The sequence below is a fragment of the Ambystoma mexicanum genome, chromosome 2q (assembly GCF_040938575.1).
Source record: "Ambystoma mexicanum isolate Mex_15411 chromosome 2q, UKY_AmexF1_1, whole genome shotgun sequence".
In the NCBI taxonomy this organism is placed as follows: Eukaryota; Metazoa; Chordata; class Amphibia; order Caudata; family Ambystomatidae; genus Ambystoma; species Ambystoma mexicanum.
In genome coordinates, this window is record NC_090924.1 from 1017691443 (window position 1) to 1017705233 (window position 13791).

The 13791-nt window shown below is 47.9% G+C and overlaps 1 protein-coding gene across 1 annotated transcript in view; it reads left to right on the forward strand.

Moving 5' to 3' along the window:
* Positions 1-13791, forward strand: part of CUBN (cubilin) — a 1794835-nt gene that overhangs the window by 1366066 nt on the left and 414978 nt on the right. The window contains exons 48-49 of the mRNA XM_069648353.1: positions 1648-1829; positions 6532-6703. Coding sequence (XP_069504454.1) covers positions 1648-1829; positions 6532-6703 — 354 coding nt within the window. The remainder of the gene's footprint in view (positions 1-1647; positions 1830-6531; positions 6704-13791) is intronic.

The window sequence follows — 13791 nt, forward strand, 5'->3', positions numbered from 1 at the left end:
GTAGCCTAATGTCAGTGAGACTGTACCAAAGCCTTGAACGTACTCAATAACCAATGGTCTTGCCGTATCAATGACTGGCCAGCTGTCCAAACTTACCCACAACCTCAACGCCGAGAAGCAAATATAAGCTGAATGGGAACACTATAACCCCATATCAAGATCAAGGGTGTTAACCTGCAAATGGTTTCTTCATTAAATAAGAGTAGCAGGTGGCTATTGGGAGAAGGTTGAAAGATGAATGCTGTACCAAGAGCACCATGAATCACTGATCACCAGCCAATAAAGAGTACCGTTCAAGTCAGACAATATGTAGGTGTACTTATCACCCACGGAACCTTTCTATTTTTGAACATGCTAGAAACATAGATGTTGTTCCTGTTTCCTCACCTATCCATCTCCTCCGTAAGGCATAATGGCAAGGATATAACAAGCCCCATGAAGAGTTCCTTAGAAACCTGTTAAGGCTTGTGAAACGGGGTTAATGACCTCCAACACAGCATCAAATTAATTCATGGGGTGGGTTGTCATGTCTCTGCCATGTAGAATGTAATATGTGTTTAATACGTTCAAAAGAATCACCTAACAAACTCTAGACAAGTTTAGTTGTTGATCACAATAGCAGCAGTGGAAAAAGCAGTCAATATGGAACCGTCCACAGAACATCAGAAAATGAATTAATATGTCAAATCTTGCTTAATAATCAATGTTAGCAGTCAAACTCTTATAGATTCTCACCTTTGGAATACATGGACAACACTATACGTGGATATTCATTGGCGAGACATTTCCAACGGACCGTCATAAGAGTTATGATTTTTATTTAACTCCCCTTAGAGTGGTACGGGGATTGTTTCATACATGAAAGTGCTAATAGCGAACGTTGGAGGATGACGCCTACAGTTATCGATGGTGCCAGTTTAAAACGTGTTGGGAAATCAGACGTTACAGACAGGAAATAACGGCGCCTGGTCAATTTCAGAGACCAATTGTGCCCCATGAAAACAGCAGAACAGGAAACACACCTACTGGAATTTGTGCTGGAAAACCCTGCAATGGAAATAGTGGAGAAAGACAAACAGCGAACATTAAATTACCATCTTAGAAACTGTTCAATGGAGAATATTAAAGGGACGTTGACTCAAAAAAGTAAAATGAGTGCAACTCCCAAATAAGAAAGAAAGTCATGTGTCAAGAACATCAATATTACTTTAAAAGCAATCTTGTCAATTTAGGGATAATTGGTGAGACCAAATCAAGGCAAAAAAGGAGAAAGATTGGTCAGAGCCACACATTTCAGACAGACCATGAAGTGAACCTGACCCCTCCACTCCTGTGACTTTGTTTGCTTGTGATACTAACTTACACGATCCGCGTGTTATGTTGTGTGTTTGTATATTGTATTATAATGCTTGCATATCAGAGGGAAATCTGTGTATTGATATTTGTCTTCTGGATGTAGTCTTGAGTGCATGGAATGAACAATAGATTCAAGATGGTATAGTACAGTAGTACGGTGGTGTCCACGCAAGCATGGATACAATTAAATGTTATTGATTGAAACAGACTATTGTCAAATGATGTACTACTGATTAACATACTGATTCATTCTAACCTTTTGTTGAATTATGTCTAACGTTTGCTCTCTAGAGTGTGGTGGTGATTTGAATGCAGACACAGGAACAATCACTTCTCCAAACTACCCCAACCTTTACCCCCACAACCGTGTATGTGAATGGAGGATTACTGTACCCGTGGGGCGAAGAGTCACTTTCGCTGTTAATGACATGCGGATCCAAGATGAGCAGAACTGTGACCATGACTATGTTGCGGTAAGAAAAAGGGAGCACGCTATGAAGTAAAAAGCAAACCTAATCAACCTTGAAAGTTATATTGCAGATGTGAAGTTTGAGGAATTGGCAATATATACCAAGAGGCAAAATAAATAAAAAATGTATGTCATATTTTATTACGGAATTACAAACATGCTATCCATAATGTCAAGCAGGCATACTACTCTGGCATAAATGACAAGGCACCTACTTTTTTACAAATAGATGTTCAGGATGTTTGGTATCTGACTTAGGCCACTGCTATGGCCAATCCTATATCTGTGATCCAGTGTAAACCTCTTCTATTTCTCTTCACTCAAGCGCTACTGGTATTGCGAAAGATTTGCGTTCATCCTGGTATCTCAGAAAGACATAACTTCCCATGCGTGCAAATGCAGACCACAGAGTTCTCTCCCCTTCTCCCGTCCTACCAAATTTGTAAAGCCTAACTCTGATTCCAACGTGGCAGACCTTTTGTCCTCAGGCAAATCTTCTCTAGCTTTAAGTCTAATCCCCTTGTACCACAAGAATGCCATGGAAGGTTTACTATTTAAAAGAAATCCTCAATGGACCCCACTGAACTGAGCAATACCCATCCTATCTCCTTGTTGGCAAACCCATCAAAAATCATGAAAGATGGGTGGTAGTCAAACTGGCATCTACATGGGAATGGGGAGCAAATCGATCCTGGTCAGTCTCCTGATCTCAGAAAGGCGGCTGATGCAGATGCTTTCACAATTTTGATCCTTTTAGATCTCTCTGTGGCTTTCATTTTCCTTGATCATTAGCCAGTACTGTCCCACCTGTGCACTCATGGAATTAAGGACCCACCGATTGATTGGATCCCCCATTCCTAACTGCCACTCCCAAGCTGTTACACTTTTTATCCCTTCACCTTTGAGTGTGCTCACCTTGATTCACCCTCAAATGTCTGACGTTGTGTGGTACATTATTTGACATATATTAAGTTATGTAATATTACTATGATTGTTTACTTTAGCAAGTGACCACCATATTCGTTTCAGAGCACCTAGGCTTGTCCAAGCAGTGGAGTATTGTGAGCCTGCCTGTGGAATCTAGACCATATCTACTGGATGAATTATCAGGGAAGGATTAGAGGGTGAGACAGTAGGAGAAATTATGCTACAATTAAGGGGGTGATGCAGCAGAGGAAGAATGCTTTGGGGTACATGGGTGCCGGTCAGTCTGATAAGGGTGGGCCATAGTTATGGAGAGAGTGAGGAGTATATGACGTGATGTGTTGTCATTTTTGGAATATTTATCTGAGGAAGGTTTGAAAGAATTGTCTGTTAGTACACGGGGTAGTGTTGGATGCATGAGGGGCTCACGAATGTGCTCGGGCAATCCTAGAAGATTGGGGGCTTATTTGCCATGGCATATCCATACGTTGTGCCACAAGCCAATTCCCTCTCCCACAGTGGATAATAGAGGAAAAAGGGGTCTTTTTTCAAAATCTTTCCCATGTCAATAAATAAATGAAATGAGTAGGTCTACTCAAGCAATTGGGAAACGCACCAGGTGACTGTGACCTCCTAACAGAGGTCCCAACAGGATAGGATTGTGCCTGCAAATGTGATTCTGGAATTGACATGTTGGTAGAATCCAGGTTCTATGATAATTGCGCCCACAACGCTTGACCGCACGTCCATTTCATTAATACTGATCAAGGACACACATAAAGAGCAAACTGACTGGGATGTTATTTTCTTATTGAACGCAGACTGAATAACTATAGCAAAGGTCCAAGAATGAAACGTAAAAATGGCAATTCTGGAACAGCATTCAAGCAACCTATCTGAAAGGAAGGTTCTCTGCATATCCCATGTGGAAACCGATGTTTGTGCATAGCCCTGGGATGCAAGGAGAAGGATTCAATAGGTGCAGTTTCCCTAGAAGAGAAATATTCTGAACGCATTGAGTCGAGCTATATATTTGACATCTGCTCTTGATTCAGTACTGTAAACCCACTGCTACAGTTGTCATCAACAGTCTGGCTTCCACCTCCTTTACACCACAGAGCGAAACTGATGAAGGTTGCCCCTTGTTCCCACTTCGGTAAGCTATGGGTTTGCAACCATTGGTCATTCTTATATGGCAACATCAAGACATCCTTGGCGTGAAGGAAGGAAGAGTGAAGGAAAGATTCTGGCTATGTTCAGATGATCTCTTGCTGCTCTGTTGCCTATTTCTAAAGGACCTTTACTGGTGCCCTGTAAACAAATGCACTGTTTGGGATGCAATGTTTAGCTAGACCCTCCAGAGGCGGCATGCACTAAGAACTGGAGGCAGTCAAGGAATTGTGTTCCTAAACCATGCCTTAAGGGGGCTGTATAATAAAAAGAAATAATTCAGTTTTCTTTACCCATACCTACATCCTCCACAGACACCAACAAGAAAGGATTCTGCATTGCCCCCTTTGTAGTGTGATGCCTATTTCATTTATTTTTATTTTATTTGAATTTCTGGTCAGAGCTGACCCTACGCAGAGGGTCTCAGAGAGCCTTTTATTGTTCAAAGGTTGTGCAGGTGGGACTTCAAAGAGAAGGTCCAAAATGTTGTCAGGTTAGGATAGGAAGATTAGGATGGACATGTGGTAGCAGTGTAGGAGGTCAAGGGTATGTGTGGGGAAACAGGTTTGTTTTTCAATGCTCTTTCTGAAAGTGGTGATGGAGGGGGCAGTGCAGACGTTAAGCAGTAGGGTGTTCCATGCTGTGGGTGCCCACTGGGTAAAGGTTTCTTTTTGTGTGCAGAGTGGAATGTGCAGAAGATGCTGGCTGGCGTGTCTGGTGTTTGTGTAGGTGATGAGTTTCAGTTTTTCATAAAGGTAAGGTGGGGTTTTACAGTGGAAGACTTTACATACAGTGCAGACTGCTTTTCAGCCAATTCTCTGCAGTACAGTGAGCCAGTGGCGCTAGGCAAGAGCTGGGTTGATGTGTGAATGTTTGGGTAGGTCGAGGATGAGAAGGGCTGCTGCATTTTCTATGGATTGCCGGGGGCTGTTACAGAGTCCAGTGAAGAGAGCTTTGCCATAGTCTACCTAGGAGAGAACCAGCGATTGGACTGCCACGCAGAAGTAGTCAGGGGAAGGAAGTGCCTGATCTTACGCAGTCGGTGTAGTTGTGGATAGCATGTTTTGGTGACAGCAGCTATGTGAAGCATAAAGGAAAGGTGGAGTCCAATGGAGAAGCTAAGGGGAAAGGTGGGGGCTGGTGGTGAAGGCAAGGGATTTGACAGGTGTGGAGAGGGATATGGGTGGGTTGTCTGTGGCAAGTTCTTGGGTCCAGGGGATGAGGCCGGTTTTGTGCCTGTGTGGGTAGCTGAGGAAGTCTTCCGTTTTGGAAAGGTTGATTTTAAGGAAGTGGGTGGCCATCCAGTTGGTGATGATGGAGAGACAGCTTTTGAGGTGGGTGTGGAGTTGTGAAGGTGATGAGATTTGAAAGTATACTTGCTTGTAATCAGCATATTGTTGGAAATGGATGTTGTTTTTGATAAGGGTCTGTCCAAAAGATTCAACATATAGGTTGATGAGGAGTGGAGTGTGGGGCAGTGTACTTGACAGGGGTGGGGTCAGATCGATAAGAGGGCATGGAGACAAAGTGTGTTCTGTCAGTGAGGAAAGATGTGAACCAATCGAGGATGGTGCCAGAGAATGTCATCTTTTGGTCTTGGATTTTGAGTAGAATGTTGTGGTTGATGGTGTTGAAGGCTGCAGAGAGGTTGATGATAACGAATAGTACTGTGTGTCCTTTGTCTGTGATGTTGTGGAGGTCATCGAGGATGTGAAGTGTAGCATTCATGGTGCTCTGCCCAGGTCGAAATACAGATTGGAAGGCTTAGAGTAGGCTGTGTTTGGTGATGTGTTGTTGCAGTTGGGTAGCGATAACGCGTCCCATGACTCTGTCGAAGTATGGCTGGATATGTTTGGACGTGGGGGTTGCGATTGGGAGAGCAGAAGGGAGGGCTTGCCTGATGTTGTGCATTTTGGAATTTGAGTGGTTCATGAGAGAGTTGTGTAAGAGAGTTTTGTACAGAAGTGGATGTGGGTGTGGATGGTGGTTTGGAGAGGGATGTGTCGATGTTGAATCATTTCTGTGTACGATCAGTGGTGGATTGGTGATCTTGGACGTATTGAGCGTCTTAGGCATTGCGTAGGGCTGTTTTGATTTTGTTGTGACAGTGTCTGAGGGGTGTCCTGGTTGTGGGGCCTGGGTTCTTTAGCCAAGCTCTTTCTAGGCATCTGGCTTCTTGCATGATGGAGAGGATGCTACTGTTGGTTTGTGGTGCTAGTTCTAGGGGCTTTATGATTTGAGGGGTGCAATTTTGTCAAGTGCCTTTGTGATTATGATGTAGTATTTTTGCGTAAAATGGTGGGATGTGCATATGGGGAGGACGGGAGTGGCATGAGTGGTGCCTATCTGGGCTTGAGACTCACTGTCACTTCATTCGCTAAACCAGCTCTTTTTTGGAAGGGTATTGGAAGGCTGCATAAGTTAAATCATTTATAAAGGGTTTTCTTGGAGCCTCAGTTTCAGATTACTCTTTCAGAGGCTCGTTGTTACTGTTCTCCAATTTACCTACTTCTGCCTCATCCTCAATACAGCTGGAGGCAGAGATGTTAATGTCCCACTTACCCTGTCCATGATGGGTCATTTAACTGTCATGCATTTGCTTTTATTAACAGGTGATCAATGGCCTGCGACCCAACTCTCCCAGCCTACAAAGGATGTGCGGTTATGTGAGCCCAGGCACCCAGGTGAAGTCTTCGGGAAACACCATGAAGGTCATCTTTGCAACTGATGGGGCTGTTTCAAGCGGAGGCTTCAGCGCTACGTACACGTCAGAAGAAGATGCAGGTATTCAAGCAGCTATAGGAACCAAAATATTCATGCTTAATGATGACTTAACAGTCCTTTTGCCCACACATGAGTGTAAATATTACCCTTTCGCACAAGGTTTATGAAATGTAATCCGAGCTAGGGGTGGCATTGGGGCCTTCCAACCTTTTCAGTTGAAATGGACCACGAGCTTCAGGGGGCCATTGAGCCATTCCCCTATGATGTGCAACATTGAGAAAATATTATGTATAATACATCAAACTGCACTTTTCAGTGCGTCTGAAACATGATGCCTTTGCTGTCGCTGACTTCAGTCTTGTAGTTTCCAGCAGCGGCTACTTTTTAGCATGTCTTTGCCTTTGTCAGTGGATTTCAATACATTGGCATGTCAATGCATCACCGTCAGTGTTGACCACTGGTGTCCTCCAGCTCAGCAGCTGAGGTCTTATGACCTCTTTGTCTTTTCACCACGTTAGAGCATCGTTGTATGCCTCATAGGACTAGTCATTTGCACCTCCTTCCTTCTTTTTCACTGAACTGGTGCCATTATGGCAGGGTGATGACTGGCTTAAATATGGAGGAAGCCCGGTATACAGTTGACTGTCATAAGTTAGCAACGTATACTCTGTCTGTGTCCGGGGGGACAAAGATCTGTAGTTATGGTGAAGACAGAGCTAAAGTGTAGATGCCACACATTTACAGGACTCCCAGAATTGGGAGACCACACAAGGACCAGTCGTTATTAAAAAGAGATAAACATCAAATTTAATAGGTTCAGAGTCTAAAAAGTGATTAAATAATGTGGTCCACAATACATACAATTCATAAACAGAGTAACAGAAAAAGAAACAGGCGTTACGTGACAGGCTAAAATTTAGCTGATTTACAATGTATCAAACTGTAGACACATTCAATGTCTGTAGGTACATTTTAACAAATAGTGTACCATACCCTACACTGGTTAGGTTTAGTTAAGACAAACAATTAGTAACTCTGGTGAGAAATACAGAGTATTAGCTCAACATGTTTCAGTTCCTACAATTATTATGGAACATTCATCAGGAGGTATATGATTAACCACGTAACCAGGACAACAGTCAGTAGACAACTAATAACATTCGCGGAATTCGTAGCATCTCCATTGATGCCGAGTGGGTGCTCTCTACTCGAGAAGTAGTAGGCGGTATGGGACCGAAAATCGTTCCTACCTGATTGTGGAGGCGGCACCGCCGCTCGCCGCTCGCCGCAGCAGCTTCCCTTTTCCTGTAAATGTGTGGCATCTACACTTTAGCTCTGTCTTCACCATAACTACAGGGTGATGACTGGGCCAAGGATACAAAAGGGCTGACACGTGTTTCCCCTATACTCTGGTCTCAGAGGCTGAGAAAAAACCCAGCTGGGACGACACGTAACTGGAGATTTGCAACTTGAACGTTCCCTTGACTCCGGACACTTGCATGATTTCCTGGCCTTTCTGCTGTCTACGAGTGTTAGGTTGTGTGGGCTACCACTACTCCAGACTGTGACTGTCTCATGCAGTGTTTGCCCTGCAGGCGAATACAAAGAAAGTGTGCCCAGTAGATTTGTCATCTTATCCATCCAAGTCTTCTTCTTAGGGATAAAGGCACTGTGTTCAACTTTTCACCTTGCTGCGCTTAGAGTCAGCCATTGTGTTCAACTGTTCTCCTCGCTGCGCTTAGAGTTAGCCATTGTGTTTAACTGTTCACCTTACTGCGCTTAGAGTCAGCCATTGTGTTCAACTGTTCTCCTCGCTGCGCTTAGAGTTAGCCATTGTGTTTAACTGTTCACCTTACTGCGCTTAGAGTCAGCCATTGTGTTTAACTGTTCACCTTGCTGCGCTTAGAGTCAGCCATTGTGTTTAACTGTTCACCTCGCTGCGCTTAGAGTCAGCCATTGTGTTCAACTGTTCTCCTCGCTGCGCTTAGAGTTAGCCATTGTGTTTAATTTTTCACCTTGCTGCGCTTAGAGTCAGCCATTGTGTTCAACTGTTCTCCTCGCTGCGCTTAGAGTTAGCCATTGTGTTTAACTGTTCACCTTGCTGCGCTTAGAGTCAGCCATTGTGTTTAACTGTTCACCTTTCTGCGCTTATTTATTTATTTATTTGCATTTGTAAAGCGCACTTGCAGCCAAAAAGGCATCGAGGCGCTGTTACAGAAGGTGAAAGGACTTGTGATTTACAAAACAGGTGATCAGAGTCTTATAGTTACACATACATTGGCAGGCAGAGATGACATGTACAGGTTCAAAATGATGAGAGGTCATTTAGACAAAGAGCCTGGTTTTGATAGCCTTCCGAAAGGCTAGGTGTGACTCAATCAGTCTTAGGTGAGGTGGCAGAGCGTTCCAATGCGTAGCTGCTAGGGTGGGGAAGCTGGAGCCACCAGCTCGCACCTTGCGTGTTATGGGCGTGACGATTGTGTTGACATAACATGATCTTAAGGGTCTTGTGGCCGTGTGCTTGGTAATTCTGTGTGTAAGGTAGGGAGGGGCAAGTTCATGAAGGCATTTGTGGCTGATGGTGAGGGTTTTGAAGACAATTCTCTCTTTGACTGGGAGCCAATGTACCTGCCTTCTGATTTTGGAGATATGGTCGCTCCTGGCGATACCTGTGGCTGCCCTCAGAGCGTTGTTTTGGACTAGCTGCAATTTGGCAATGTTTTTGTTGGAGGTCCCAGCGAGAAGGGCATTCAAGTAGTCTATCCTTGACCCAATAATAGCCCTAGCGATGATGAGGCAGTTAAAGCGGGACAGGAAGGGCCTAGCGGCGTTGAGGACTTTAGAGTAGTAGGCTGAGGAGGCGGCGATAGCATTGACTTGTCTGTCCATGGACAGGTCGGAGTCCAAGTAGACTCCGAGGGTCTTCACGTGGTCGGAGACCTTTATGGGAATGTTGTCAATGGTGAAGGAGGCGTACTGATCTCCAAGGTTGTCCAGTGTGGAGGGTGATCCTATGAGGAGGAGTTCCGTTTTTTCACTGTTGAGGCAGAGCCAGTTCTCTGCCATCCAAGATTGGATGGTAGAGTAGATGGTGGTGAGGGTTTTGGTATCTGCTAGGTAGTCGCCAGTGAGAGGGTTGAGGACCTGTGTGTCATCCACGTAGTTGGTAGAGTTAGGCCATTGTGTTTAACTGTGCATCTTGCTGCGCTTAGAGTTAGGCATCGTGGTTAATTGTTCACCTCGCTTCGCTTAGAATTAGCCATTGTGTTTAACTGTGCACCTTGTTGCGCTTAGAGTTTGTGTTTAACTGTACACCGCGCACCCAATGTGTTTAACTGTGCACCTTGCTGCACTTAGAGTTAGCTATTGTGTTTAATTATGCACCTCATTATCTTACTACACTACCCTGGGGGCCCCCAAGCATATCTTTGAAATGGGTGCCTGCTGACCTTCAGCCAGCTCTGACCCAAGCGTATTGTTGTATAATAACAGACCCCAAGTTAGGTTGTAACTTGAATTTATTGGTAAGTAACCAAAGCAGCATAAATGAAGATAGTAGAGCAGTACAGTTGCCTACTCTGTAGGTAGTGTCCAAGTCTCTAGGCTTAGTTCTAGTCGTTTGGGCTATAATGGGTTACTCAATCACCGTGCAGGAGGAGCGCTAGTGGCTGATGCTCGGTGGCTCTCAAGCCCCTTCAATGCGTATGCCGCTTGCTGGGGCGTTCTGCGCCTCTCGCTTTCAGATCTCGCGAGATCTCGGCATTGCCGGGTCTCGCGAACATTCCTACACTTATTATTGCAGAAGTCTAAAAGCAAAATGTAGTTTTCCAGGAACATGGCAGTGAACACACACACGTTGCCTTCGTGAACAGTATACATATACATGTACAAAACCAGCCTGGGAAGCTCGGGGTCTGCAAACAAGGTTCCCGGATGATTTCCTGTGTGCATTGGATGCCGCAGCGGGTTCTATTTTGAGCCTCCAGATGTTGGGTTGACATGGTGTGCCTTGAGCTTGTTAAATAAAGGCCGCTTGCAATTGACCCATGCTTATCAAGGAGCTCTGCGTGAATCTGTCTAAGCTCAGTTACTATTTGGTTCTTCTGGGAGGCTTCAGGGTCGGAATCGGACAAGGAAAGGATATCCTGTAGCCTTTAGCGCTCAGCTGCTAAGGAGAACTGGGTGATGAGGAAATGTACGCCTTGAAATGCAGGTGAAAAGTGTCATATTAGGAACACACACACAATGCAGTAGACTTCATTGTAAAGCTTCCTTTGCTGTTGGTTGTATTCATTTGCTCAGCAGGGCCGTTCTTGCTAACACTTCGAAAACATGTGGTGCACGTGCACCTCTGCACAAAATCTGGAAAACGTTATTTCACAAATACGACTTCCATTGTTTTCAAGGAAAAGTTGCGGTTTAATTGTGTGAGTCCCACAGCTACCTTAATGAACACAACGGTGTCATTAATTCACCCTCCCACATATGCTTTGGTGGCACGGTGGCCTGCTGGTGAGACTGTTCCTGCGCTCCCGTGCCTGTGGTGGCAGGGGGGCCTGCTGATGAGAACTAACCTGCGCTCATGGAGCTTTAGGAGCGGCTGCCTGCTGGTGAAAATAGTCCTCTGCTCCCGTGCCTGTGGTGGCCGGGCCTGGTGATGAGGACTAACCTGCGCTCATGCAGCTTTAGGAGCGGCTGCCTGCTGGTGAGAATAGTCCTCTGCTTCCGTGCCTGTGGTGGCCGGGCCTGGTGATGTGGACTAACCTGCGCTCATGCAGCTTTAGGAGCGGCTGCCTGCTGGTGAGAATAGTCCTCTGCTCCCGTGCCTGTAGTGGCCGGGCCTGGTGATGAGGACTAACCTGCGCTCATGCAGCTTTAGGAGCGGCTGCCTGCTGGTGAGAATAGTCCTCTGCTCCCGTGCCTGTGGTGGCCGGGCCTGGTGATGAGAACTAACCTGCGCTCATGCAGCTTTAGGAGTGGCTGCCTGCTGGTGGGACTGTTCCTGCGCTCCCGTGCCTGTGGTGGCCAGGCCTGCTGATGAGAACTAACCTGCGCTCATGCAGCTTTAGGAGTGGCTGCCTGCTGGTGAGACTGTTCCTGCGCTCCCGTGCCTGTGGTGGCAGGGGGGCCTGCTGATGAGAACTAACCTGCGCTCATGCAGCTTTAGGAGCGGCTGCCTGCTGGTGAGACTGTTCCTGCGCTCCCGTGCCTGTGGTGGCAGGGGGGCCTGCTGATGAGAACTAACCTGCGCTCATGCAGCTTTAGGAGCGGCTGCCTGCTGGTGAGAATAGTCCTCTGCTCCCGTGCCTGTGGTGGCCGGGCCTGGTGATGAGAACTAACCTGCGCTCATGCAGCTTTAGGAGCGACTGCCTGCTGGTGAGACTGTTCCTGTGCTCCCGTGCCTGTGGTGGCAGGGGGGCCTGCTGATGAGAACTAACCTGCGATCATGCAGCTTTAGGAGCGGCTGCCTGCTGGTGAGACTGTTCCTGCGCTCCCGTGCCTGTGGTGGCAGGGGGGCCTGCTGATGAGAACTAACCTGCGCTCATGCAGCTTTAGGAGCGGCTGCCTGCTGGTGAGAATAGTCCTCTGCTCCCCTGCCTGTGGTTGCCGGGCCTGGTGATGAGAACTAACCTGCGCTCATGCAGCTTTAGGAGCGGCTGCCTGCTGATGAGACTGTTCCTGAGCTCCTGTGCCTGTGGTGGTAGGGCGGCCTGCTGATAAGAACTAACCTGCGCTCATGCAGCTTTAGGAGCGGCTGCCTGCTGGTGAGACTGTTCCTGCGCTCCCGTGCCTGTGGTGGCAGGGGGGCCTGCTGATGAGAACTAACCTGCGCTCATGCAGCTTTAGGAGCGGCTGCCTGCTGGTGAGACTGTTCCTGCGCTCCCGTGCCTGTGGTGGCAGGGGAGCCTGCTGATGAGAACTAACCTGCGCTCATGCAGCTTTAGGAGCGGCAACCTGTTGGTGGGACTGTTCCTGCGCTCCCGTGCCTGTGGTGGCCAGGCCTGCTGATGAGAACTAACCTGCGCTCATGCAGCTTTAGGAGCGGCTGCCTGCTGGTGAGAATAGTCCTCTGCTCCCGTGCCTGTGGTGGCCGGGCCTGGTGATGAGGACTAACCTGTGCTCATGCAGCTTTAGGAGCGGCTGCCTGCTGGAGAGAATAGTCCTCTGCTGCCGTGCCTGTGGTGGCCGGGCCTGGTGATGAGAACTAACCTGCGCTCATGCAGCTTTAGGAGCGGCTGCCTGCTGGTGAGAATAGTCCTCTGCTCCCGTGCCTGTGGTGGCCGGGCCTGGTGATGGGAACTAACCTGCGCTCATGCAGCTTTAGGAGCGGCTGCCTGCTGGTGAGACTGTTCCTGCACTCCCGTGCCTGTGGTGGCAGGGGGGCCTGCTGATGAGAACTAACCTGCGCTCATGCAGCTTTAGGAGCGGCTGCTTCCTGCGCTCCCGTGCCTGTGGTGGCAGGGGGGCCTGCTGATGAGAACTAACCTGCGCTCATGCAGCTTTAGGAGCGGCTGCCTGCTGGTGAGACTGTTCCTGCGCTCCCGTGCCTGTGGTGGTCGGGCCTGGTGATGAGAACTAACCTGCGCTCATGCAGCTTTAGGAGCGGCTGCCTGCTGGTGAGAATAGTCCTCTGCTCCCGTGCCTGTGGTGGCCGGGCCTGGTGATGAGAACTAACCTGCGCTCATGCAGCTTTCGGAGCGGCTGCCTGCTGGTGAGAATAGTCCTCTGCTCCCGTGCCTGTGGTGGCCGGGCCTGGTGATGAGGACTAACCTGCGCTCATGCAGCTTTAGGAGCGGCTGCCTGCTGGTGAGAATAGTCCTCTGCTCCCGTGCCTGTGGTGGCCGGGCCTGGTGATGAGGACTAACCTGCGCTCATGCAGCTTTAGGAGCGGCTGCCTGCTGGAGAGAATAGTCCTCTGCTGCCGTGCCTGTGGTGGCCGGGCCTGGTGATGAGAACTAACCTGCGCTCATGCAGCTTTAGGAGCGGCTGCCTGCTGGTGAGAATAGTCCTCTGCTCCCGTGCCTGTGGTGGCCGGGCCTGGTGATGGGAACTAACCTGCGCTCATGCAGCTTTAGGAGCGGCTGCCTGCTGGTGAGACTGTTCCTGCACTCCCGTGCCTGTGGTGGCAGGGGGGCCTGCTGATGAGA